This window comes from Urocitellus parryii, chromosome 7 (genome assembly GCF_045843805.1).
Source record: "Urocitellus parryii isolate mUroPar1 chromosome 7, mUroPar1.hap1, whole genome shotgun sequence".
NCBI lineage: Eukaryota > Metazoa > Chordata > Mammalia > Rodentia > Sciuridae > Urocitellus > Urocitellus parryii.
The window spans coordinates 178,493,966-178,519,870 of NC_135537.1; the positions used below are offsets into that span (position 1 = coordinate 178,493,966).

The window sequence follows — 25,905 nt, forward strand, 5'->3', positions numbered from 1 at the left end:
TGGACTTTTTTTTCCTTTTTTTTTTTTTTTTTTTTTTTTTAACAATACTGAGGATTAAATCCAGGGGAGCTTAGCACTGAGCTGCATTCCAGCTCTTGTTAATTTTTATTTGAGACAAGGTCTTTTTTTTTTTTTTTTTAAGAGAGAGAGAGAGAATTTTTTAATATTTATTTTTTAGTTTTCAGTGGACACAACATCTTTATTTTATTTTTATGTGGTGCTGAGGATCGAACCCAGCGCCCCGCGCATGCCAGGCAAACACAATGCCACTTGAGCTACATCCCCAGCCCCTGAGACAAGGTCTTGCTAAGTTCCCTAGGCTGACCTTGAACTTAGAATCCTCCTGCCTCTACCTCCCAAGTCTCTGGGATTACAGGTTGGGATACTGTATCTAGCTGGACTTTTTCTTTTGAGAAGAACAAAATTATATATGGTGATTCTATTAGAGTTTTGTTTTTATATTATTTTTATTGTTAAACTATATGGCAAAATTGAGTATTTTGTAAAAGAAAAATTCATCCAATCTCATAACAGTAATAATACTCCCATTTCCTTTTTTTTTTTTTGTTTGCCTATAATGACACATATGTAGATATACATCCAGTTTTGTTTCCGGTTCTCCGGTTCCAATGTTGCTATGTCAGTAATTTTAATAGTAGCATAACATAAATGAAAAACTAAAAACTACAAACACTTAAGAATCTATGAGGCCCTGGGTTCAATCTCCAGCACTGCAAAAAAAAAAAAAAAAAAGTATGTAAGTTATATGTCAATTAAGGCTGCTATAAGAAAAATATTTTTTTAATTGTCTAAGTATTTTAAATCAGGGATGATTTTTAAAAAAGAAAAAGTCTGGCCAGGTGCAGTGGTGCACGCCTGCAATCCCAGCAGCTGAAGAGGCTGAAACAGGAGGATAGAGAGTTCAAAGCCAGCCTCAGCAAAAGCGAGGCTCTAAGCAATTCAGTGAGACCCTGTCTCTAAATAAAATATAAAGTAGGGCTGGGGATGTAGCTCAAAGGTCTTAGTTCAATCCCCGATACCGAAAAAAAAAAAGAAGAAAAAGTCTGTCGAGATCCATCAAGTTTAGTTCTCACAGTGATGTTAGCATCAGCATCACACTCTTTCACATCAGTTGCCTCATATTCATGTTTGTTTCAGCTGTGTAGATTAAATCCAGAATTAGTACATTATTGTAGCCAAACCTGAATATATTGCTATAGTTGTTACAGAGTCAGATGCTGTGCCTGCAGTTTCTCTCTAGTGAGATTCTCTATTGAACTGGAAACCTGCTGTGTTCTCTAAGTGGTCAGGTCAGAGGAAATAACTCATCTTTGGGAGTTCCAGCTATCACTGAGAGTCCACATGTTCACCCAAGAAGAAAAAAAGAGCTTAAGTCGTGTTCAAGATTTGATGGATTTTCTTCCATGAGCTCCCAGGAAGTCTGTAGGCTGAGGACAGAAGTCTGTAGGCAGCACCCACTGTTTGTGTCTAAGTCTTAAGCACCAGCCCTTCCTTTGGAGTCCACTCAGGCATTACTCACTGGGGCACCATAGGCTCAGGAGTGGCTTCCCCTATCATCATCATAGCTGTAAGGCAGTGAATTTGGCCGTCTTCCTCTTAAGTCCAGGGTTTATCACCTGCTCCGCTCTGCTGCCTACTAGAGAGTCATTCCTCCTTGCTGTTTTATGTTGGCTCCTGTAGTGGTATATCCAGAGACTTCACAGAAACAGTTTTAAGTTGGGAATCCATATAACTAGACTTTGGAGTCAGACAGATTTGGATACTTTACTTTGGATTTCAACATTGCCATTTGCTAGGCAACCTCCTTTATCATAAATTACCTCAGTTCACTCATCTGCAGAATGAGATAATACTGTCTACCTTGTGGGGTGGTTGTGAGAATTGAGTAATAAACATTAGCTTTCAGTGAGTTCTGTGTTTATGGTATGGGAGGAAGACTGTGGGAGAGGGAGAGGGTATACTGGCCCCTCAACTTAGTTTTAGTGTTCCACCTACCTCCTTGTTCTGTCTCCCATTCTCCATGATCTTTTGAGTGCTGAATAGAGAAAAAAGTTCCCTGGTCACCTAGGACATTTCTGAGAAGGAAGTGGCCCTTGACTATTGCTGTTTTGTGAATCACCTATTCTTCTCATTGGAAATTATAATGTGACCTTTGAACTATTGAGAATACCCATGCCTGGGCTGGGGATGTGGCTCAAGTGGTAGCACGCTCGCCTGGCATGCGTGCAGCCCAGTTTCGATCCTCAGCACCATATACAAACAAAGATGTTGTGTCCACCCATAACTAAAAATATGTGTGTGTGTGTATATATATATATATATATATATATATATATATATATTTTAAAAATTCTCTCTCTCTTTAAAAAACAAAACAGAACAGAGAATACCCACGCCTGCCTAGCATCTGGCACTTCTGTGATCTCAGCATGATGAATGGCCTTCTTTAGAGTTGTCCTCAACAATGCTATGGCTGCCCTTGAAGAAATGGGAGGCATGGCCTTTCTAGAAGCTCCCAAGAGCTTCTAGAAAGGCCATGCCTCCCATTTCATGCTCAGAAAGACCCATTCCAGGCTGGGATCTAGGGATCTGTGGGTGATAACCTGCTCTGAGCAGCAGAAATAAGGCCTGACAGGACAGGCTTTAGAAGTCACTTTCTGGAGTGAAAGAATGACCACTGTTCTCTTTCTCACCCCTTCTTGGCTCTACCACACTTCCAGAGGGGCCTTGTTGACTGTACTGGCTCCAAGAAAACAGAAGCCCCACCTTGCCTGCTCCTCCATGGCTCTACAGCCAGAAGGAGCCATAACATGCCCAGTCCGCCTTCCCATGGCCGTGCAAGCCCCAACATACCTCCTTCCCCTCAGGACCAGATGCCGAGGATTGCTAACTGAGGTGTGGCCGAGCCCCTCCCTCCCCAGCTGGGACTCATCTTTTTGAAATTATATGATGCAGAAAACTGCCTTTCCTTAGGGATCCAGCACTTTCCCACCTTCTGTGTTTTAATCTATGTCTCTTGAAATCCTACTCCATGCATGATTTCTGAGTTTGGTGGGGTTTGTTCTTCTGTTTTCCTGACTTTGGAGTTCGGTCACTTTTTTCCCAGCATGCTTCAAGCACTGGCATTCCTTCTGGCCCTCAGGATGATGAATCCCCTTCCTGCTTACAAGTGGATGACTACCACCTGGCAGTTCCCCCTCCTGGCTTTCAGGATATTATCCTAACACCTCAGGGTGATTCTAATCTCTCAGAAGAAATAATGCAATTTGGTGGCCATGTAGAGTTGAGTCTTAAAATCTTCACTTTGCTATTCTTAGCCTCAGAGCTATCTCTTTTGTCTTTGTCTGGCTCCGACCGCCCCCACCCCAAAAAATATAGGCTTAAAGCCTGGAAACTGTCCTTTAGGAAGCCATGAAGGAAAAGTGTGGCCTGGCCCCTCCATTGAAGGTTTGACTACTCAGATCTTTGTGTGAGGCAGTCTCTGTCGTAGGACCAGAAAGAGTGGAATGGAACAGCCCTCTCTTACCATCCTCTATAGCTTTCAAGAGACTAAAAATCCTCACATACATGTCTCTTCTGCGCTATTGCCTACATTTCAAGTCTCAAATTCATATTTTGCTTTTGTGATAAATTTGTTGCCCTGCTACTTATAAAAGATAATAAAAATCCTCAAGTGTCTTAAATCAAGTGTAGATGACTGTTGGAATGGTCACATAACAAAAATATCCCCTTTGGGTTGTGGCTCAGTGGTAGAGCGCTTGCCTAGCATGCCTGAGGCACTGGGTTCAATCCCAGCACCACATAAAAATAAACAAAATAAAGGTATTGTGTCCAGCTACAACTAAAAATATATATTTTTAAAAAATCTTTTTGGAAATGGCTCCTGGTCCAGCTTTTGCTTTTAGGTTGAAGTCTGGTCGATACAGCGTGTTTCATGTGGCCAAACGTTGACAGCCATACTGAGCCACAGCTTTGTTTTAACCAAATTTTTCAAATAGAAAAAGAGGCCTTTTTTTTTTTCCTCCTTCCTGTCTTTTCCTTAATCTACAAGGAGGCCAGTTCTAGAGCTGGCTTAAGTTGTCTTGGCAGTCTTCTGTTTAACCCTTCCTGGAGAAACCTTCTCTGGCTCTGGTTGGGGGGCTGAGCCTTCCTGTCAGTAAGCTCTCTGGGAGTAAAGGTAATTCCAGAGCATCCAAAGCAGCCCCACCAGCTTCCGCCCATTTTTCTGATAAGTGCTGTGTTTCCATCCCTAGACAGGCAGTGTGCCATGGCAGTGGCCCAATCCTAACCCACAGGATGCAACTGAAGGAAATGTGCTGGTGATGGGCTTTCTCCAGGGCTCTCTAGCCTGTGAGGGCTGGCATCTGGATTACAGGGGGGAATGTATGCATGCAACCTTGGTTCTGTAACTTGACTGAGCTTGGGGGTTGCAGACAGGGCTCCCTCCCTCCACCCACCTACCCACCCACACCCTCATGACTGTCAAACCAGCATCATTTATTCTGGAGATTGGAGTTGTTTTGACAGAAGTAATCTAGAATTGCTGCTTTTTTGGTTACCTGAAGTGACTCACATCCATCTCAGAAAACCTTGTTTCAACTATCACTTTGATGCCCCCAAGAGGGTTTCCTGGGCATGCATACTGGTCTTTCTGAAAAAGCAATGCTGTCTGGATAGTTCAGAGAGGATTTCCTGAGCTGTTCTGAATATTAGATAAGACCATAATTGAAGAGTTTAGTACAATACCTAATGCTGTTTCCCTATATTGATATGTATTTTATCACTAGTGCTTTGCCTATTGCCTTAGACACAATAAATTCTCAATAAATTATTTGTTAAATAAATAAGTGAACTAACTATACTGTAATTCTGTGTTTTTTGTTTGTTGTCTTCTGGATTTTGTGTTTTGTCTTGACATATGGTCTCACTGTATTGCTCGAGTTGGTTTCCAACTCCTGGGCTTATGGAGTCCTTTTCTCAGCCTCCTTAGTAGTTGGGCTATAGGTATGTACCACCTCTTAGGAGCATTAGGCCCAATTGTTAGAAAAAAGATACAGGGAGAAGAGTAAAGAATTGGGTTTAAGTGGCTAGGACTATAGCTCAGTGGTAGAGCGCTTGCCTAGCACATGTAAGGCGCTGGGTTTGATTCTTAGCACCATATAAAAATACATAGATTAAATAAAGGTATTATATCCATCTACAACTAAAATTTTTTAAAAATTGGGTTTAAAATATTTTTTTAAGGATGGGATGTAGCTCAGTGGTAGAGCACTTGCCTAGCATGTACAAGGCCCTAGATTCTATCTCTAGAACCACAAAAAAAAAAAAGGAAAAAAAAATAAATAAAAAAGGTGCCACTCCCAGTCTTCTCTCTGTCTTGGGCCTCTCTTTTATTGCAACTCTAACACCTCTGTTAGCGCATCTTACGAAGTTTTCCGTGTCTACACATTGAAACTAACTGGAGTTTAACATGTTTGGAGCCTAGACATTACTGCACTGCATCAAAAGGTTGCCACAAAACCCTGCCCTAGACTGAAGGAAAACTGACAGTGGAGAGTGCCTCTGTGTGTGACAGTGTTTGCACATCTGCTGTGGGCCAGGTACTGACTATACTAGGCAATATGCTGGACAGTTTGCGAGCACACACAGTAGAACAGGGTGTCATCCCTGTCTGAGTGAATGGAGGCAGAAGAAGCTTCCCTAGACTGAGTTCTGAAGATTGCATAGGGTTTACTAGGCAACAGTGGGCAGGGAGCAAGCATTGCAAAGCCCTGGTGTGGAGAGGGGAGAAGAGGGCCCCAGGACTATGTGAAGATTCATTTAAGTAGATAGTTTGCTCATGTAAGATAGCATTAGGGCTCTATAACTGTGTGGCTGTCACAGAGCTGAGATGATACAGTTTGGTTGGTATTAGTTTACCAGTCTACCTCCCCATATCCCAAATTAGATTGCCCAGCTGAAATCCATCACAAGCCTCTGGTAGAGGCTTCTCTGTGTGCTGCTCAGAATGCTTTCTCTGTGCTTAATATTCCCAAACCTGAAAAGAAAACATTATTGATTGGCAGAATCCAGATGTGAGAGGCTGCCAGTACTGTTATGAGTTTGTTACTGGAGCTTTGTGTGTGTGTTGTGAGACTGGTTCTAGGGAGGGTCTACGAAATATTGCTGGCTGTAAATAAACCTGCTTCAGAATATGCTGAGTAAATCCTCCCAGCTCCAATGGCAGCTCCTCTATCTTCATGAATTTATATTGTTTTTACTTCCTTCCTGTGCCCCAGTCAGCTTCATCGGTGACTGGGCTTTCGTATTCTTTACAGGGAGAACCAAATTCTAGGTTCTGTAATTCCTGAGAATACCAAGGCTCTGCTACTGACCTACAGCCATAGCTGGTGTGTTCTCCCAAGTGTCTGTCACAGTTAAACCAAACTGGCAAGTTCTACAGCCTGCTGTAGCCACGTCATGCTCTAGCTATTGGGACTTTGGTCTCAGGTGAAGGCTGGGGAGCAGCATGTGAACTAGAATGGTTTTTTTCCTCCTCCCTTGTCTTCTCACGTGGCTTCTGTTGGAAAGCTGTGGATTTGGGCTTTTGTTTTTCCTTGTGTCTTAATTGGACTTGAACTAGGGAGCTGAAAGGGATTTCTTCTAGGAGCTGCTTTCCTTTCATAGGGTGATGCTTTCTTTCATCTTTCCTGTGGACTAGGAGAGTCCCTCTCAACCTTTTCTACCTGAGAGACATGTGCTGTTGCCTTCTTGTCTCTGGACTGTGGGTTCCATGCCTCCTGACTGACTCAGACAACTGTCTGGTAAATAGATCTCCAGGCTGAGTTTATTACTTCAACCAACTGGAAGCCAGAGGAACGGATCTGTACAAGTCAAGACAGGTGTCCCCTGTGAGTTTTAAAATGTGATTTGTGGGAAGGAAAGAAGAACAATGATTTCTCATTGCTTTTGCTTGTGTCTTCATTACTCCCCTTCCCCTTCCTGCCTCTTTAAGGGCATGGCAAGACTCTCCGAATGCAGGTATAATTGAATAATGTGACCCTTTTTTTCTGTCCCCTTAGCTCTGCCATTTAAAATACTACCTCATGCGTGTGTCCTATGACTAGCTTGTGATAGCTGTCATGAGTACTTGAATAGTATCTGGCTTGACAATTAGGAGGATGTTCCTCTGGGTCTTTGTTTTTACTGTGACAGTCTCCCTCCGCTTCCTACCCTTTCTTCCACTGTATGGAGGTCCTTGTGGAATCAAGTTGCTACTGTCAGAATAGTGCCTGTTTTCATTTAGTGAAACTTGCTTCAATGGATGGGCGTAAGTGGTCCTGAAAGCATCTTGGGATGTTTATCACCATCTTCAGTGATTCCCACTTTCTGCCAAGACTTCCTCAGTGGTGTTTTAAGTCTGGACCCCTCTCCATTGAAGTACAGGTGATGCTGTGCCTCTGGTCTTATGCTCAGATATGGAGGGAACCTGATTTGTCAGAGTGGGCACCATAAGAGCCATAAGAACTTGGTTTGTTTTCTCAGAAGCAGCTCTATGCAATGATGTGCCCAGGGCTAAGCAAGCACACACCCAGCTTTTTGGTCTCAGGGCAGAAGAATTACCTTCCAAAAACAGGACAGGGTGTGGCCAGCAGGAGGTAGATTCCCACTGTGGATTCTCCAGAACCTTCCAGGTTCCAAGAGTGCCTATAACACCAATGGGCTCCAGAAATCTTAGGAGATCTCCAAAGATCTTACATCCTAGGAGACCTTAGCTCCATGTTTCTGGCCCCTTCCTGAAGCCCACTGCCTCATATGGCTTTGAAGATATGCAGGCTCATTTATGCATTTGACTTATGAGATTAAGGCAGGAGAATCTTCTCACATTTGGAATATGGTCCATTGGTCAGCACTTTGTTTGGAGGTACCAAAAGTTGGAGGCCCGTGGAACCAAGTTCCACTGAGGTAGGTCAGGTGAACCTGTGTTTTGGATGTAAAATACGAGTTCTAGCACCTTAGCTGGGTGCTCTCTGGCATACCCCATTCTTGGTCTAACAGAGTAGAAAGCAAGGACTAGATCAGTTCACAAATGGAAACCAACTGCCCAGTTTTTCTTTTCTTTTTTTTTTAAGCTTTTAAAAAAAATATTTATTTTAGGTGTAGATGGACACAACACAATGCCTTTATTTTTATGTGGTGCTGAGGATCGAACCCGGGTCCCACCCGTGCTAGGTGAGCGCTCTACCACTGAGCCACAATCCCAGCCCCCCACTGCCCGGTTTACCTTTCTCTTTTAGTTAACATGTAAAATAACTAGAGTCATACAACAAAATAATATAAGAAGAAAATATATAAATATACTTCCTGTCTGGTTTTTGCCCCATCATTTTCTTCCTCAGATATGACTAAAGAACCTCAGCTAAGCCAGCCAGGCATGTGTGAAATGCAGAATTCATCCCTCATCACCACACGCACTTCCTCCCCTCCCATCTCGGGTCACAAAGGTCATAAGAAGCCAGGGGGAGGCTCCTGAACTTTTACTGTACTTAGGGAGCCCTTTAAGTGACATTTGCATGTTTGGTGACCAGCTTCCTGTCACTCAGATGAACACTGGATTAGGATTTCAGTGACTACCAACCCTCCTTCCTCAACTCTGCATATTTATCCATGAAAGGAGAGTGTCAGGAAACAGGGCCTTGGAAAACAGTGAGTTTGGGGCCCTTAGAGTTCACAGGTCAGTCCCCTGTATTGGCTGGGGGAGGTAGGATGTACCCAGATGATGTTTCCCACAATCAGCACCAAGAAGGCTGTCTCCTAGAGGAAAAATGTAAGAAAATTTTACAGTCCCACATTTTGTTACTGACCACTCTTTAATAATGGTTTCTTCAGTTACTTCTACAAAGGGATTGTTGTTGGTCCCCTGAGAGATTGGTGCTCTTTATAAAGCAGCTGATTTATGACTCCAACCTGAACTTGACGTGGCAGTGCTCCAGGCCCGCCTCCCGCCTTCCTCTACCCTAGCCCTCTTTCCTCTTTGCCCACCTGATTGGCAGGGGGTGGGTGCCTAGAAGGTGGGTTGCTAAGCAGCCTGGCTTTAACATTGTGCCCTTGCAGTTTGATGAATAGCTGCAGTGTTTAGAAGAGAGAGAGGATTTTGGTCTGTCTCTTAATCAGGAGGGACTTTTTTGGGGAAGGGGTTAAGCACTTGTAGTCTGGTCTTGGCACATGGCCATAGCTTGGGAGGGAATTTGGTAACCCTCACGGTGCCTTCCCTTCTGAGATGCAGTGTGAATGGAGTCCAGAGCTCTGTGGCGGTTCCCATGTGAAGATCTTGTTGCAGAGTTGTCACTGTCTTATCTCCCCCCTCACCAAGAAAGAAAAGGAAATGAGATCCAACAACATTCTGTGAACTCAGCTTTTTCTGTTTTGATAATTAACTTGTAGTGGCACTTGAGATCACTGACCTTACTGGTCAGTAGGAAACAGGTGTGTTCTTGCCATTTTATGTTTGGGGGAATGCCTTCCTCCTGCTGTGTCAGAAACTTGTAATATGGGGCTTAGATTGTAACCTTTGCCTTCTCATCCATTGATTTGTTTTAGATGAAGCATTTACTCTGGTGCAGTGAGGTAAGCAGTTTTTTGATAAGAAGCCTTTGTTGGACTGGGGTCGTGGCTCAGTTGGTAGAGTGGTTGCCTAGCATGTGAGAGGCACTGGGTTCTATTCTCAGCACCACATATAAGTAAATAAATTAAAAACAACAACTAAAAAATTAAAAAATAAAAAGAAGCCTTTGTATTTAGGTTTCTACAGGATGAAATGGGAGTAACTGTCGACTTGCATTAAGTATTGAGGAAAAGCTTTTCGTTAGAGAGAATATACAGCCAAAGAATGCTGCCTGGAACTGGGACCTCATTTGGTCCCTTATTAAAGGCATGCTGTACACATGCTCTTGGGTTCTGTGAGCTGCCAAGCTACCTCCTTACTTAAAGAATCCTTTTTTGACTTGAGCTAAACATGAAACTCCAGGAGTAACTAATCTCACGTCTCCATCTTGGGAGCGGGATATTATGAAGAAGTACCCCTTACTTCCTTTGTGCCAACAGTCTCAGTAATATACTCTGGGGCACTGCCTAGGCTCTGGAGGAAGAGGCAGCCAGGATCTTGAGCTCTGCTGCTTCAGGGTACAGGGGGCTTCCTGAGCCCAAGGGAGCAGCAGGCATGGTTCAGATCATACAGGTGGCCCAGGCAGGAATGCTGCTGTGTTGGCTCTCCTCAGCATCAGTTGGAACTGCTCCTTGCTGGAGGCCATGGAAGAAGACTAACACGGCACTCTGGAGTATCCCACCTGATATAAGGAAGAAGGGGTAGGAGGCTCTGGGATCCCAGAAGCCCCCAAAGCACTGCTCCCCTTCATTTAGTGCCACTGATATAATTTTCCCTCTTCTCCTTCCCTAAAAAAATCAGGCATCTCCTGAAGAGAGGGACTGGCTCAGGGGCCTGATCTTACCTCTGTGTGTTATTTCTCTTCTGCAGGATAACACAGAAGTAGAGAAGCGAGATCCCCAAGAACTAGTTGGTAAGTATGCAGGAGAGCTGGGGGCATACTTGTAACCCTTGCCCTGTGAGCAAACCAGCTTCTGGCTATGCCAGCCTCTGCTCCTTGGGGCTTTTCTCAGCTATGAGCATCCTCCCTTCAGACTCCCTCTTAGGGCCTTTGGCGTTTTCTAGAATGACTGAGACCCCCCCCCCCCAAGCAGTTCTTCATTTAATAATATTCATGGTACATCTTATTGGGGTTTCCTAAGTTGCTAATATATCAGGATGGGGTTCCAGGTCCCCATCAGCTGGGAGCTTTGTTTCTTCCCCTTGTGCCCTGGGTCCTTTCTTTGCCTTTGTTCTCCTCCTCCCCCTCCACTGGTGTTCATGTTGCTCACAGAGTCAGCATATGGCCTTTGCTGGAATTTCGCTTTGTCCCCAGGCAAGAACATGCCCTGAAACCCATGAGTTTGGGGCCTTTGGTGAGAGACAGAGCCGTTTCTGGAAAATTACGTACCATCCGACTCCTTTGCCAATCCCAGCCTCTAATCCCATTAGAAAGTTTCTTAGCTCCTTTAATTTGGCCATGGACATTATTGGATCCAAAAGCCTTACCCAAGGGAATTTTCCAGTGAATCCAGGCCTCTCAGCAGTGTCAACCCTCCCTCTCTATGGCAGCTGTTACCTGCCTGTCTCAGTGATGTTTACAAAGCATATTTTTTTCTTCTTCCCAGGGACACCTATAAAACCTTCCCTTGTACACCCATGTTGGCATTGAAGGCTCACTCCTTCTAGTCCTAAGTTTTCAGATCACAGAGACTTGGCCAGAAAGTGCTCCTCCAGCCTCCCTTCCACTTGTTTTTTCTCTAAGTAGGATCCTTTTGCTGGGGGTGGGGAGGAGGAAGAGTTTATTTGGCAACTCTCAGTTTCAGGGGTCTGAGTCCATAGACAGCTGGCTCCATTCCTCGAGGCTTGAGGTGAGGCTGAACATCATGACAGAATGGCAGAGGGAAGTGGCTCACATGATAAGCAGGAAGCAGAGAGACTGTACTTGTCAGATACAAAAACATATCCCAAAGGCATGCCCCCACCTCCTTCAGCCACACCCTACCTGCCTTCAGTTACCACTCAGTTAATCCCCATCAGGAATTAATTCACTGATAAGGTTAAGCCTTGTAAAACCCAATCATTTCTCATTTAAACTTTCTCACACATAAGCTTTTGGAGGACACCTAATCTAAACCATAATGCTATTCAGTGCCACCCCAGTTCTCAGCAGGATTTTGCTTTGATCCCTGGGCTCTCTAATGGGTGGAATTTGAATCTTCCAAATCCTATAATGGCCCTGGGTTTTCCTAAGCCCTAGCTAGAGTTTGCTCAAAATTGAGAGACTTGCAACATCAGGGGCAGTAGTTTCCTTCTAGACCAGAAGAGGCAGAGTATGTCAGCTAGGGAGCCAAGGGCCTGTCCCTAGTGAGTAATCTGTAGGGCCAGGTGTGGCAAGAGCCTCAGCCTCTTCCTTCAAAACCCCACTTGATCTTTCTGTTTATTATTAAGAAGCTTCAAGGCTGGAGGTCAGAGAGCAGCCTGTCTGTGAGCCATCATGGCAGTGCCCTCCACTCACTAGCAGTGTCTGGCACATGACACAGTGTGTATGGGAACTTAGCTCCCAACTTCTTTCACAGCCAACTGAGCACTATTTCTCTCTGCCATCTTTGTTTATTTGTTTTGATACTGGAAATTTAACCCAGGGGCACTTTACCACTGAGCTATATCCTAGATCCACCTCCAACTTTTTTGACCTTTTATTATGAGACAGGGTCCCCTAAGTTGCTTAAGGCTTAAGTTGCTGAAGCTGGCCTTGAACTTGTGATCTGGAATTACAGGTGTGTACTGCCTATACCCAACTCCATGCCACACTTTAAAAATAGCTTTGTTGAGCTGGATGCTGAGATTCACATCTGTAATCCCAGCAATTTGGCAGGCTGAGGCAGGAAGATTGCAAATTTGAGGCCAGCCTCAGAAACTTAAGACACTGTCTCAAAGAACTGGTCGGCTTAGGAGGCTGAGGCAGGAAGATCACAAGTTCAAAGCTAGCCGCAGCAATTTAGTAAGGCTCCAAGCAATTTAGTGAGACCCAATCTCAAAATAAAAAATAAAAAGGATTGGGTTCAATCCTTGTTACCAAAAAAGTAATGAACTGGGAATGTAGCTCAATAGTAAAGCACCTCTGGTTCAATCTCCAGTACCAAATAAATAAATAATGAAAAAATAAAAATAGTTTGGTTGAACTGGGCAAGGTGGAAAAAGACAGTATTTGAAGCTATTTGGGAGGCTGAGCAGAAGAGTCACAATCTGATGCAAGCTTGGACAACTTCGAGGCCAGCCTGCGCAACTTAACGAGACCCTTAGTAAGTTGGTGAGACCCTGTCTTAAATAAAAAATTTAAAGGCCTAGAACATAATAACTTCAGTGGTAAATCACTCCTGGATTCCATCACCAGTAACCCCCTCCCAAAAAAATAAAGGAGCTTTGTTGAGGTTTATTTTATAATTTAAAGTATAATTCGCTGGTTTTAAGTGTGTCATTTGATGAATTTTGACAGCTGTGTATAGTTGTATTATCCCCTCCACTTTCACAAGACAGGATGTTTCCATCCCTCCAAAATGTTCCCTTATGCGCCACCACTATTTGCAGACCATTTCTTCCCCTGGCTTCAGGCGAGAAGTGATCCACTCTCTTTGGAAGTTCTGTCTATTTTAGAATTTCATTTTTTTTTTTTAAGAGAGGCAGAGATAGAGAGAAAGAGGGAGAGAGAGAGAATTTTACCATTTTATTTTTCTTAGTTTTCGGCAGACACAGCATCTTTGTTTGTATGTGGTGCTGAGGATCGAACCCGGGCCGCATGCATGCCAGGCGAGCTTGCTACCGCTTGAGCCACATCCCCAGCCCCCTAGAATTTCATATAAATCAGAATTTATTGATGTTTTGGGCTGGATCACTCCCTGTCATGGGGGCATCCTGTGCATTTAGGATATTTAGCACGGCATTAGTTTCTACCCACTAAATGCCAGGAGCATTCTCTCCTTCTTCCCCAAATGTGGTGGCAAAATGTTATCTCCAAAGGTGCAGAATCACCCCCAGGTGAGAACTGCTAATACAAATAGATCATAGTTTTCCTGACTGGCTTCCTTTACTTGTCTTGATGCTTCTGAGATTCATCCATGTCGTTGAGCATATCCATCGTTTACTTCTTTTTATTGCTAAGGAACATGCTTATAAGGTATACTACAGTTGTTTGTGTATTCATTCACCCACCGAGGACACAAATGCCGCATAGTTTTGAACTGTCTCACCACTTCTCATTAAGGAGTAGCTAGGTCAGCTCTTCACTGAGCATGCAAGCTTGAACAACTTTTAGTTTAGTGGAGAGTAGATTCCATCCATGATGCCATGCTTGTCAGCTCCTCTGTCTGAACTTGGCTCCTGTACCTGAACTTAACTCCTCTAGATATCAGGACTCAATGTTGCTCACTGGATGTGGGAAACATTTTCAAACACGTAGACAGCCCTACCTTTAAAAAAGCAATCAAGAAAGCTGAGAGTCCAATTCATAGGTGAGGTATCTCTAGTACTGTAACTCCTGACAGAGCTGTCCATACCCACCAGGGGCCCCACCATTGCTCCATAGGTGCCAGAAACAGAGGTACTGGAGTGACACCCCCAGTGAGTTTTCCATGCCAATCACGAACTAGAAATATCCCCCCCCCACCTCCTCCTTGTAGCCCCCCACAACACCCTGCAGACATCCTCAGGTCTCCCAGTCTTGCTACTCTGCTTGCTCCCTGCCACTGCATAGCCCTACCTGGCAGCTATGGATACTGGGAATGTTTTCTGACATGGGCAGGCCCCAGGGGTGATGTGTGCTGATGCAGGCTCCTTAAATCCTAAGTTGCAGCTGCCCTCCCAGACTGTCCCCAGAAGACCCAGGCAGCAGCCACACATGTGGTTGTTGTCCTGAGTGTCTGAGGACACACTGCTAAATGTATTTCCTGGGAAGATGGTTCAGAGTTCTGGCTGCTTGTAGCAAGATACACAGAGTGGATGTCATTTTTATTGGATTCATTCTGGAACTTAGGAAAGAGAATCACTGAAAAATTGCTTCTAAAATCCGTGGGATAACTTTTGTTTTCCCAAGTTTGTCCCTTTATTGTCAGTTACTTCCTAGTAATTCTTGTTTGTAGCCCAGAGCTCAGAGGGGTTTCCCTTTTGTCATGCTATCTACCATTTGCACCCTGGAGGTTGGTGGGGTTGCTATGGCAACAGTGTCACACCCTGTTTTTCTAAAAGACTTTCCTGGCAAATGCCAAAGGGCATTCTTTGTCTCCCTGTCACATGCACACATTGTCACATTGTGGCTCTAGTCTTGGGAAGAACTTAACCTTCCTTGTTTCTGTGCCCAGTGCCTGCCAAGGCCTCCTTGCTTTTGTTGACGATGTTCATGAAATCTGAGGACCAGCTCTTCCCAGCTGCTTCCACTCTCAACTGGCCTCTGCAGCCTTTTTGAGCTCATGTCTAGAACTTCTGCTCATCCCAGGGCTGAGAGGAAGGAGGAAGTCAGGATGAGGCTTGAATCCCAGCCAGAGTAGAGTGTTACCCTTGCTTGAGGAATCAGGAGGCAGAAGGAAGGTGCTGGGCCGAAAGAATCACATAGTTCCCTTTTGGAAACTCAGGCCACAGCAGGACCTTTGATCTATGAGTCACTCAATCTCTGTCCTCTTGCCCCTCCTCAAAATAACAGGCCAGTACTCTGCCCTTGGAGTGTGTCCAGCAAAAATCCATTGATAATAGTAAAAATCAGCATGTGTAATCATGTTATAAGAGTTCCCTGGCCAGGCATGGTGGTTCAAACCTATAATCTCGCTACTTAGGAGGTTGAAGTAAGAAGATCTCATTTCAAGGCCAGCCTGGACAACTTAATGAAACCCTGTATTAAAATAAAATTCAAGTCGGGTGCAGTGGTACTTCTATAATCTCAGTGGTTCAGGAGACTGAGTCAGGAGGATTGCAAGTTCCGAGCCAGCCTTGGCAACTTAGGCCCTAAATAATTTTATTTAGAGAGACCCTCTCTCTAAATAAAATATATAAAAAGGGCCGTGTATGTTGTTCAGTGGTAAAGTGCCCCTGGGTTCAATCCCTGGTACCAAATTCGAAAAAGCTAGGGATATGGCTCAGTGGTAGAGCACCTGCCTATTACATGTGAGACTCTGGGTTCAATCTCTAGATCAGTACCTTAAAAAAAAAAAAAAGCAGGAATGCTCTGGGCTTGACCCCCAGCCTTAAGGTGTTTGTAGGGTGAGCAGACTGGAATCCCAACAGCTAGACTGACGAGTCTGGAGAGTTTGTTTCTAGCCTAAGTAGTACAGGTGGCAGGCTCGTAGTCCCAGCTACTTAGGAAGCTGAGGTCACTTGAATCCAGAAGCTCAAGGCTTCTACAACAAGGCCTCCACAACATAGTGAGAGCTGTCTTTTTAAAAAATAATAATAAGGGCTGGGGATGTGGCTCAAGCTGTAGCGCACTCGCCTGGCATGCGTGCGGCCCGGGTTCGATCCTCAGCACCACATACAAATAAAGATGTTGTGTCCGCCGAAAACTAAAAAATAAATATTAAAATTAAAAAAAAATAATAAAATAAAATAAAAAATAATAATAATAACCAGACATGGTGTTGCATGCCTGTAATCCCAGCAGCTCTGGAGGCTGACGCAGGAGGATTGCAAGTTCAAAACCGGCCTTAGCAACTTAGCAAGGCCTTAAGTAACTCATTGAAACCCTGTCTCTAAGTAAAAAATATAAAATAGTGCTGGGGATGTGGTTCAGTGGTTAAGTGCCTCTGGATTCACTCCCGATACAAAAATAATATTATCCTAGCCTTGGGAGAGGAGACCCAGAAGGCTGTTCTAGGCCAGTCTCCACAGTCCAGGAGACCACTTGTTCCCCCTAGAATTACAGGGGTGCAAAGCTAACCCATTTCTTAGAGCAGATAAGTGGTCTAAGAAATAGGTTAGTTTTGCACCCCTGTAATTCTAGCTTTTCAGGAGGCTGAGACAGGAGGATTACATGTTCTAGCCTCAGCAACTTAGACACTATCTCAAAAATTAAAAAAGGACTGGGGACAGTGTTCCGTGCGAAAGTAGTCCTGGGTTCAATCTCCAGTACCACAAAAGGAAGAAATAAAGAAATGAGTTAGCCGGAGGACCTGGCACACACAGTAGGTCCTCAGAAAGTATTTGTTGGATGTTATTGGTGGTAGCTTGTTCATTCTTTCCCTTCCTCCTGCCCGCCCTGTTCTGCCTGCTATTTGCTCATTGTATGGTCCTTTTCATGAAGGAATGTTTTAAAGAGCACAGGCAGAATTTTACAACAAACAGTGCATTGTTTGAGTGATCCAGAGCAGGACTGTGGTCACCAGAGTGGCCAGAGGCTACAGGGAAGGGAGTGAGAAGAGAGGGCGAGGCTTGAGTGGGAGGCTTGGGTGGGCAGCAGCAAATCTCTGAGGGAGTCGTCCCTTGGGGATTGTGGTTTTAATGTCAGAATCAGGCCTTTTGTTCCCAAAAATGAGTTGGGCCAAGAAAAAGACCATAAGCCAATCATCAACAGGTAATTTTTTTAAAAAGTGTCCTTATGCATAAGCAGTTTTAGACTCTTAGAACCCCAAATCTCAGGAACCCTGAATACAGTTTCTCCCTAGGCAGTTCAGCCCAAGACAAGAAGGCTGATACTGAGCAACTCTGATTTCTAGAGTTCTAGTAGAGGTGTTTTAGAGACTACGCAGTGGGAGGCTGGAGCCAATGCACAGTGAGTTGACTTGCATGTTCCTCCCAACCATGTGTTCACTAACTTCACATTGGTAGCCTGAAATTGGCCACAGAAAGGAAATTTACACCATGGGAATCAGCAAATGCTAAGGATCCCTCTCCCCCAGCTGGTTGTTAAACATTTCCCAGCACAGCACTGGGCATATTCTTTTCTTAAAATTTAACCAGGGGCTGGGACTGTAGCTCAGTGGTAATGCACTTGCCTTGCATGTGTGAAGCACTGGGTTCGATTCTCAGTACCATGTATAAATAAAATAAAGATCTATCGACAACTAAGGGAAAAAATATTTTTAAAAAAGTTAACCAGTGGGGGCTGGGGTTGTGACTCAGTGGAAGAGCACTTGCCTCACATGTGTGAGGCACTGGGTTCAATTCCCAGAACCACATATAAATAAATGAATAAAATAAAGGTCCATCAACGACTGAAAAAAAAAAACTTTTTTTTTTTAATGTTAACCAATGAGGGGCTGGGGTTAGGCACTGGGTTTGATCCTCAGCACCACATGGAAAAATATATATATAAAGGTTTTGTGTCCATCATAACTAAAATATTAAAAAAAAAAAAGTTAACCAGTGGGAACCAGACCCTGTAGTGTACACCTGTAATCTGTCTTAGGAGGCTGAGGTAGGAGGATCACAAGTTCAAGGCCAGCCTGAGCAGTTTAGTGAGACCCTGTCTCAAAAAAAGGAGGATGGGGTGGCTGGGGATGTAACTCAGTGATAGGAGCACTTGCTTAGCAAGCTTGAAGCCCTAGATTTAATCCCCAGTACTACTCCACAAAAGAGAGAAAAAGTTGACCACTGGGACTTGGTAATACATGTTTTTCATCTAGACCTTCTACCTAAATTTCTCTTCTCCCAGATTGACATGTGTCTGGCTCCTTATCAGCTCAGGTGACAACAGAATACCCTATTTTATTGTTTGTTTCTTTTTTTTCTCCCCACCTCCCCAGTATTGGGTGTGAACCCAGGAGAGCTCTACCACTAAGCTAAATCCCTAACCCTTAGTATATTTTATTTTGAGACAGGGTCTCACAGAGTAAAACTGAAGCTGGCCTCAAATTTGCATTCTTCCTACCTCAGCCTCTGGAGTCACTGGGATTATAGGCATATGCTACCCTACCCAGCTGTTTTACCATTTTCACAGCATTTATCCCTTCCTGAAAACATAAAAACGCAGCATATAAAATGTTATCTCTGTCCCCTGTCCTAATACCCTCACCTATAGAATCTTTCCCTCTAATTTCTCAACAGCCTCCTTTTCTGAAAGGGTCCGGAACATGTCGCCTGATGAAATCAAGATCCCACCAGAACCCCCTGGCAGGTGTTCTAATCATTTACAAGTAAGCACAGGGCCTGGCTGCTGAGGCCAATATGGATGAAGTGGTATGGGTTAGTTACCTGGTGGGGCCATAGCAGGGAAAAGGGACCAAGGTCCTGGGTTCAATTTCCAGCACCACAAAAAATAAATAAATGAATAAATAGGCTGCCACATGATCAGGAGCTACAGTCCTGGTTATCTAGCTAGCCAGATCTCAGGAATTGGCACCCATAGTTCATGGCACCTGATATTGTACTAGCCTACCTTCAGCAAGGCCTATGTCCCCGCAGGAAAAAACATGCACATTTCCCTGTACACAGCTGACCCAGTGGTAAAAAACTGTGTTGAAAATTGTGGATGTGTAACCGACGTGATTCTGCAGTCTGCATTTGGGGTAAAATTGGGAGTTCATAACCCACTTCAATCTAATGTATGAAATATGATATGTCAAGAGCTTTGTAATGTTGTGAACAACCAATTTTAAAAAAAACTGTGTTGACAAAATAAGGACATATCAGACTGTAAAGTAAATTATGCTAATGTGAAAACAGCATTTATACTTTCTATTTTCCTGCAGTACTGGAAATGGAACCTAGGGCCTCACACATCAACCACTGGCACATCTAGCACTCTACCACTGAGCTACACCTTCAGCCAAAAGTACAGCATTTATATGGCATAACATTCCTGTCCTCATTCCTAAATTCAGATTTGAGCCATTTATTGCCTACCTTTGGCCTTGAAATCCCTAGTGGTGGGAACTGTTCATGCAGTTGCTCCTTGGCTGGCAAGACTTCTGGATTTCAGACTATACTGTGGCTTCTCTTTGTCCCTCTGCTGTGAGTGGGACCTTGTAACTAATAATAGGCCCGATGCCCAAGGCTGTGCAATTGTGGCCCTGGTTCACCTGCTTTGCCTTTGATCCTGCAGCTTCTGCTCAGTGCCTCTGGCTACTCAGCAAGCCCCTGGCACCACCCAAACGGATGGATGACTAATGGGAGTGGGGTTGAAGAATGCAGCAGACCAGGGGAGGGCTAGAGTCAGGGCTGGGGTACAGTGCAGCTTGTCTTCCTTTCACGGAAGTCTCCTCCCTTTGCTGAGTTGTCTGTTTCCCAGCACCCTCAGGATCAAGTCATCCTCCATGGCAGAAAATGGGCTCTAGCCTGTAAGGACAATTCCAAAGATCTGCCAGACAGCCAGATAGCCATTCAGCCCTCAAATTCAAAATGTTCCTCCTCATTCAATCCTCCCTTGGATAGAAACCATGGCATTTGAGCAAATGGTTTAGTTCACCTGAGGTAGCAGAACCCATTTGGAAACCCAACCAAGTCAGCTATATGATAAGTTCACCAAAAGCTGCCCAGCCTTCTATGTAAGGCCTCCTTCCACTGCCCTTGATGAGAACCCATTGAGGGAAGCAGCTTATCGCTCTCAGCTTCTCTCTTCCCTGGTATTTAAATGGATTACAAATCTTTCAGTGCTTCTTCAGGTCCATCTGGGCAGAAAAATTTGCCTTCTGACCAGGCGAGTAGGCCACCTCTCCTGACATGTCCATCCTAAGGAGTATCACTTGGGACCTCCAGCCCTGCCCCCACCTCCTCTTGCAGGGGAAGGGTGCCCAAATGTTTTCCTTCTGGAGAATCTGTATATTTAACTGCCAAGTGAGGGTATGCTGAAGTTTGATCTTGAATTAGATCTTACCCACCTTCCTAGATAAGAACACACTTTCAAAGAACTCTTCATTGTCACTGGGCAGCACTGATACCATATGCCACAGGGGCCAGGCAGGACCCCCATCCTGAGGATAGCATATTACTGGCCCAGTAGGTTATCCTGGGTCCCAGCCAGGTAGTTCTCCTGTGTCCCATTGAGAGTAGGTCAGAGATCTGTGTGAGCATTTTGGTCAAAATGGCATGAGCTCTTAACCCTTGATTGTGACCCTTGACAAACTGGCATGACCCAGCCACTTGTGAGTGCCTCACATAAGACTTGCTAAGGCTGAGGGTTTAGTTCAGTGGGAATATACTTGCTTAGCATGCACAATCCCCAGCATTGAAAAAGAAAGAAAATTCTAGGAAGTTTGTGAGACCACTCCAAGACATTCTACTCCTGCCTTGAAAAGGTCACAGGTCTGTTGGTTGCAATTCACAGTTTTGCTGAGGACTTAACCTTCTGTTGGAATTTAAACCAACCAGGCATGGTGGTACACTTCTATAATCACAGCAACTTTGGAAGTGAGGCAGGAGGATTGCAAGTTCCCAGCCTTGGTAACTTAGTGAGATCTTGTCTCAAAATAAAAATTAAAAAGGCTGAGATATGGCTCAGTGTCCCTGGATTCAACTCCTAATACCAAACATAAATCATGTAAAAACAGCTAACACCTTAAACTCTTCTTATAGTGATTTGAGAGCTGATATCCAGTCAGGAGTTTGTTTCTTTTCTTTGCTGTTCCTTCTCCACCTTGATCTTTACTCCTCACTGTACTGGCCATCCAGAGAAGGCTGGAAGAAATCAGCAATGAAAACAGACCCACTTGGTTTATCTTGCCTGTGGGCAGCTCTGCTCTTTAAAGGCTGGGTGGAAAAGGAGAATATGGCTGGAGTTGGGCTTCCTGGGGCTCTTGTGTTTATGCCACAGACTGGATTGTGGGTGGGTGGTCTTCTGTCATATGTCCTTCTGTTCCTGTTCATAGGACAAGATCCAGAAGCTTTATGAGCGAAAGATAAAGGAGGGAATGGATATGAATTACATCATCCAAAGGAAGAAAGAATTTCGGAACCCTAGGTGAGTTTCCCATGAGCTTGCAGGTAAGTTGAGTCACTGGTGTTAGATGGGGGAACCAGGAATGTGCCTAGGAAGGGCTGAGGAGAGGCAGCCTTGATCCCTCTTGAGCAAAAAGGGCCATCTCCCAGATTCTCCTTATTCTAAGTGCCTGTGACATATAGCCAGCTGTCTAAACCAGGTGGAGCTTTATCAATTAGATCCAAACTAAGCATAGAAACCAGCCTACAGAATAGCAGCCAAGAGTCCTGGGCTGATGCAGGGAGACCTGGCTGGTTTCTTGTCACTCCTCTGCTCCTACAGCACATAACTTCTCAAGGCTTTGGTTTCCTCATCTGTTCAATAAGGGAGTTACTCTTCTTCTAACTCTAAAAAGTTGGTTTTGCATACAGATGAGAGGTTTTAGGGACAGGTATATCTAGGTCTTAGTCCATCTAGTGTTCTGGCTAGTGACAAACCCAGGAAGAAGGTGGTGTGTGACAGTGGGACCTGTTCTGGCCCCTGCATGGGCCTGAGTGTGGTGGACTCAACCCAGCCATACAGACTGAAGGTTAGAGACATCTGGATTAGACACAGCATAGCTGACATCTCACTCCTGGAGCTTGCCCCAGCTACATTTCCATCTCCCAAAGAAGGTAGAAAGCCAGAGCCAGGAGGTCAGGCCCCCCATTAGGAAGCTTGCTTAGAACAATATAAGTGGCCTTAAGAGTTTCCGCTCTTATCTTAGCCCCAGGGACTAGTGGTTTCATTGCCCTATAGACCTGGACCAGTGCCTGCTCACTGATGAGGCTGTTTTCTTTTCAGCATCTATGAGAAACTGATCCAGTTCTGTGCCATTGATGAGCTGGGCACCAACTACCCAAAGGTGCGTCCTACACTTTGCAGCTCGAGGGTGAAGAGGGTTCCCAGGACTCTGTGTTTGCTCCACTGTATTTGCCCTAGAGCCACAGAAAGGTCCATGTAGCAGCACTATGGGTTGAAGAGAACAGGCCCCATCTCTGTTGTTTTTGAGTTTCTATTCTGAAATAGTTTAACAAAGAAATGCCAGCAACAGACCTGGTCTCTAACCACTTAGAACCCAAGTATATGCTTGTTGTTCCTATCGGCCAGCTGGTGGTGGTGTTACTGAGCCAAGAACTTTGCCACTCCCGTGTTCTTTTCTGAGCTTTTTCTGGCTACCCATGGCTGGGAATCATGCCAGCTCCTGTGCTGTCAAGAGGACAGGGGGCTCCAGGCCAAAAAGGTCCATGGAAAGACTCTTCAAATCATTGTTACCTGGTGGACTCTGCTGATTGCATCTTGATCTTTTCTTTTTCAGGATATGTTTGACCCCCATGGCTGGTCTGAGGATTCCTACTATGAGGCATTAGGTAACCTGCTTTCCATCTACCCACCACTCGTCCATCCACCCATCCATCCACCCATCTGTTCAGCCATTCAGCCATCCAGTCAATCATCCAGGATCCAGGCCACACATGTTTCAGGGTCTCCTCTATGTCAGGCCACATCCAGGGGGCTGTTGATTCAGTCTTGAATAAGACAGACCCCATTTGTAACTTACAAGACTTAAATATAAGTCAGGCATGGGGGCATATACCTGTTAATTCCAGCTACTTGAGAGACTGAGGCAGAAGGACCAAAAGTTTAAGACAGGTCTGGGCAACTTAGCACGACCCTCTCAAAACTTTTAAATATTTTTTTTTTAAAGTGCTGGAGACAGGGCTGGGAATGTGGCTCAGGCGGTAGCGCGCTCGCCTGGCATGCGTGCGGCCCGGGTTCGATCCTCAGCACCACATACCAACAAAGATGTTGTGTCCGCCGAGAACTAAAATATAAATAAAAAAAAAAAAAAAAAAAAAAATAAAGTGCTGGAGACATAGTTCAGAAGTAGAGCAATTCCCTAGCATATGTGAGGTCTTTGGTTTCCAGTACCCCACATGCGTGCACGCACATGCATGCATGCGCACACACACACAAAGACTTAAATATAGCAAGGAAGATAGTGAAACCAGTAATTCCAGCACTGATGGGTATTAAGATGAGGAGAGAGTGTTGGGTGTAGTGGCACACACCTCTAGTCCCAGCAACCCATCAGGCTCAACACAGAGTATCACAACTTCAGGGCCAGCATGGGCAACTCAACAATACCCTATCTCAAAAAATTAGGACTGGGAGTGTAGCTCCAGTGGTAGAGTGCCCCTGGATTCAATCCCCAGTACGGGGGGGCAGGGGGACCCAAGGGGGTTTGGGGAAGGTTTGGTAATCAGGGTCACCTCACCTGGCTAAAGGGTTAGGAAGACCCTGCCAAGGAAGCCATGTTGCAGCTAAGGTTTGGAGAGGTGTAGGAGCCAGGCAGATGCGGGCAGAATGCTCCAGGCAGGCTGGGGAATTGTATTCTAAGGCCAGGGGGATTTCAAAGGGTAGCCTTCAAGCTACAGGTCTTAAGCCAACAGCCCATGGTCCAGTTCCTGGCCTATACATATATTTTGTTTTCCCCACACAAATTTGATCTTTTCTTAATTTGAATTAGTTGCCAACATTTTGTATAAAATTCCATAATTGCAGCTTTTCTTTGTCAGTAGGAAGATAGTCCCCACATTCCCAAACCCAACAGTCCCTGGAGCTCAGGAGTAACTAACCCTTCCCAACAGGACATGCAGCCTCCAGGTCCTTGTTTTGAGGCCCCTGCTCTAAATTGACTAAGGGCTGGCATTTCATTTCACCTAATGCAAAAGAATTCTAAGCCCACAAAGGCCTTAAAATCATCAAAAAGAATACAGTGCCCCGAGCAGTGAGGGGATTAGGCTCCACAGGCCAAAGCTGCTCATAGGGTTCCTTGTAACACCATCTTGTCTCTTCTAGCCAAGGCCCAGAAGATTGAAATGGACAAATTGGAAAAGGCCAAAAAGGAGCGAACCAAAGTAAGTGGTTACAAACCTGCAGGATCAGAAAGGCAAGCATTGGGTATTTGGGTCCTGATGGATAAGCTGAGAGTCCCCATCTCCCACGCCCACCCTTTTCCGCACTTGTCACCTGCTGAGGCTCTGAGGAGCCTAGGCCTGCCCTTCTGCACCAAGCAGGCTGTGGCCCAGCCTCTGACGTGGCTTTTAGAAGCCTCCCACTGTTCCATTCTTGATGTCTTGTAGTTCAGATATTACGCTCTCCCTCACCTTCCCTCCCCCACTCACAACTTCAAAGTTCAGGTAGCTTGTCTCTTGTGGGTCATTGGGTCATCGGTGCCCTCCCTGACTTGGATGGAGGGAAGTATTTCCTTCTGAGAGTATAGGCACCCCAGCCTGCTCCAGCCATTGCATTTCTTGCCCTGCAAAACTGACCTCAGCAGCCTGCTTGGGTGCTTCCTTGTAAGTCCCATGTCTGACAGCCAGGTGAACCCTCATTTTAGAACCCTGAGTACCACTTCTTCCCAGTAGTGTGGTGTGGGTTCTTCATAAGCATCAATTTAGCTCTGAGACTAAAGCATCATCCTTTGGACACTGTGCATTAATAACCAGAGTCTCCAAGAGAGAAAGCTGGGCATCAGACACTGGCTCCTCCCACCTCTGGTTAGACCTGGTCAGCCTCACGGCAGCTGCGACCCCCAGAATACTCCCCTCACCCCCAAGCAGAGGGGCTGCAGGGCCTGGATGCACTGGTGGCCCTCTCAAGGCCCTGGCTGGTGGGAGCTGGTGTGAGGGGATAATCTGGTTTCTCATTCTTAACCCTTGATTGAATCTCCCTTCTCTCTCTTTCCCTCTCCCTTCCAAACCCCAGGCTTATTGCAGGGACGTGTCTGCAGCGCCTGGGGACCGGAGCTGTCCTTCCCCTGTGCGGGCGGGCACCGCCTCCTGGGTGTGAGGAGGAGGGGCCTGGCCAACCGGTTCTGGGCATGTGAGGTGGGGTGGTGGGCAGGGGTGCCGGGCATGCGCAATCCTGTGATGCCGGGAGGGACTGCTGTCTGCTGGGAAAGCTCTTTGAAGAGTGGTGAAAGTCCCTTCGGGCTGTTTCCAGGCACCTCTCCCTCCCCAGATGCTCATAGCTGAGGTGACTTTCAATGCCTCTTTGTGTACTGCCAAATTCCTGTCCCCCTGGAGCAGACGGATGGCACAGGAAGTAGGCACATAGCTCTGCATTGGCCTTATCCTCCTCTCTCCCCCCCTCCAGATTGAGTTTGTGACGGGCACCAAGAAAGGCACCACCACCAATGCCACAGCTACCACCACAACCACTGCCAGCACAGCCGTCGCAGGTAGGATGGCTTGGCCCAGCTCTACCCGGACTGGCCACACCAGTCTAGCAAGGGTTTCCTGGGCTCGTCTAGGGCACCTACTGGCCACCTGGGGCTTCTTGGACCAAGGCCTTTGCATTCCTGCCCTGAGGGCATGGAGTG

General features: G+C 45.4%; 1 protein-coding gene across 2 annotated transcripts in view; it reads left to right on the forward strand.

The window, feature by feature from the left end:
- The window catches only part of Sap30bp (SAP30 binding protein), a 45,784-nt gene that overhangs the window by 13,617 nt on the left and 6,262 nt on the right, over positions 1-25,905 (forward strand). Inside the window, exons 4-11 of one of the 2 annotated variants that reach the window (XR_003302207.2) lie at positions 10,535-10,577; positions 18,671-18,759; positions 21,430-21,521; positions 22,323-22,383; positions 22,837-22,888; positions 24,381-24,439; positions 25,290-25,369; positions 25,680-25,764. Coding sequence is in view for 1 of the 2 variants with exons in the window: in XM_026404753.2 (XP_026260538.1) it covers positions 10,535-10,577; positions 18,671-18,759; positions 21,430-21,521; positions 22,323-22,383; positions 22,837-22,888; positions 24,381-24,439; positions 25,680-25,764 (481 nt within the window). In the remaining variant the exon portion in view is untranslated. The remainder of the gene's footprint in view (positions 1-10,534; positions 10,578-18,670; positions 18,760-21,429; positions 21,522-22,322; positions 22,384-22,836; positions 22,889-24,380; positions 24,440-25,289; positions 25,370-25,679; positions 25,765-25,905) is intronic. The other variant, XM_026404753.2, reaches the window with a different exon arrangement.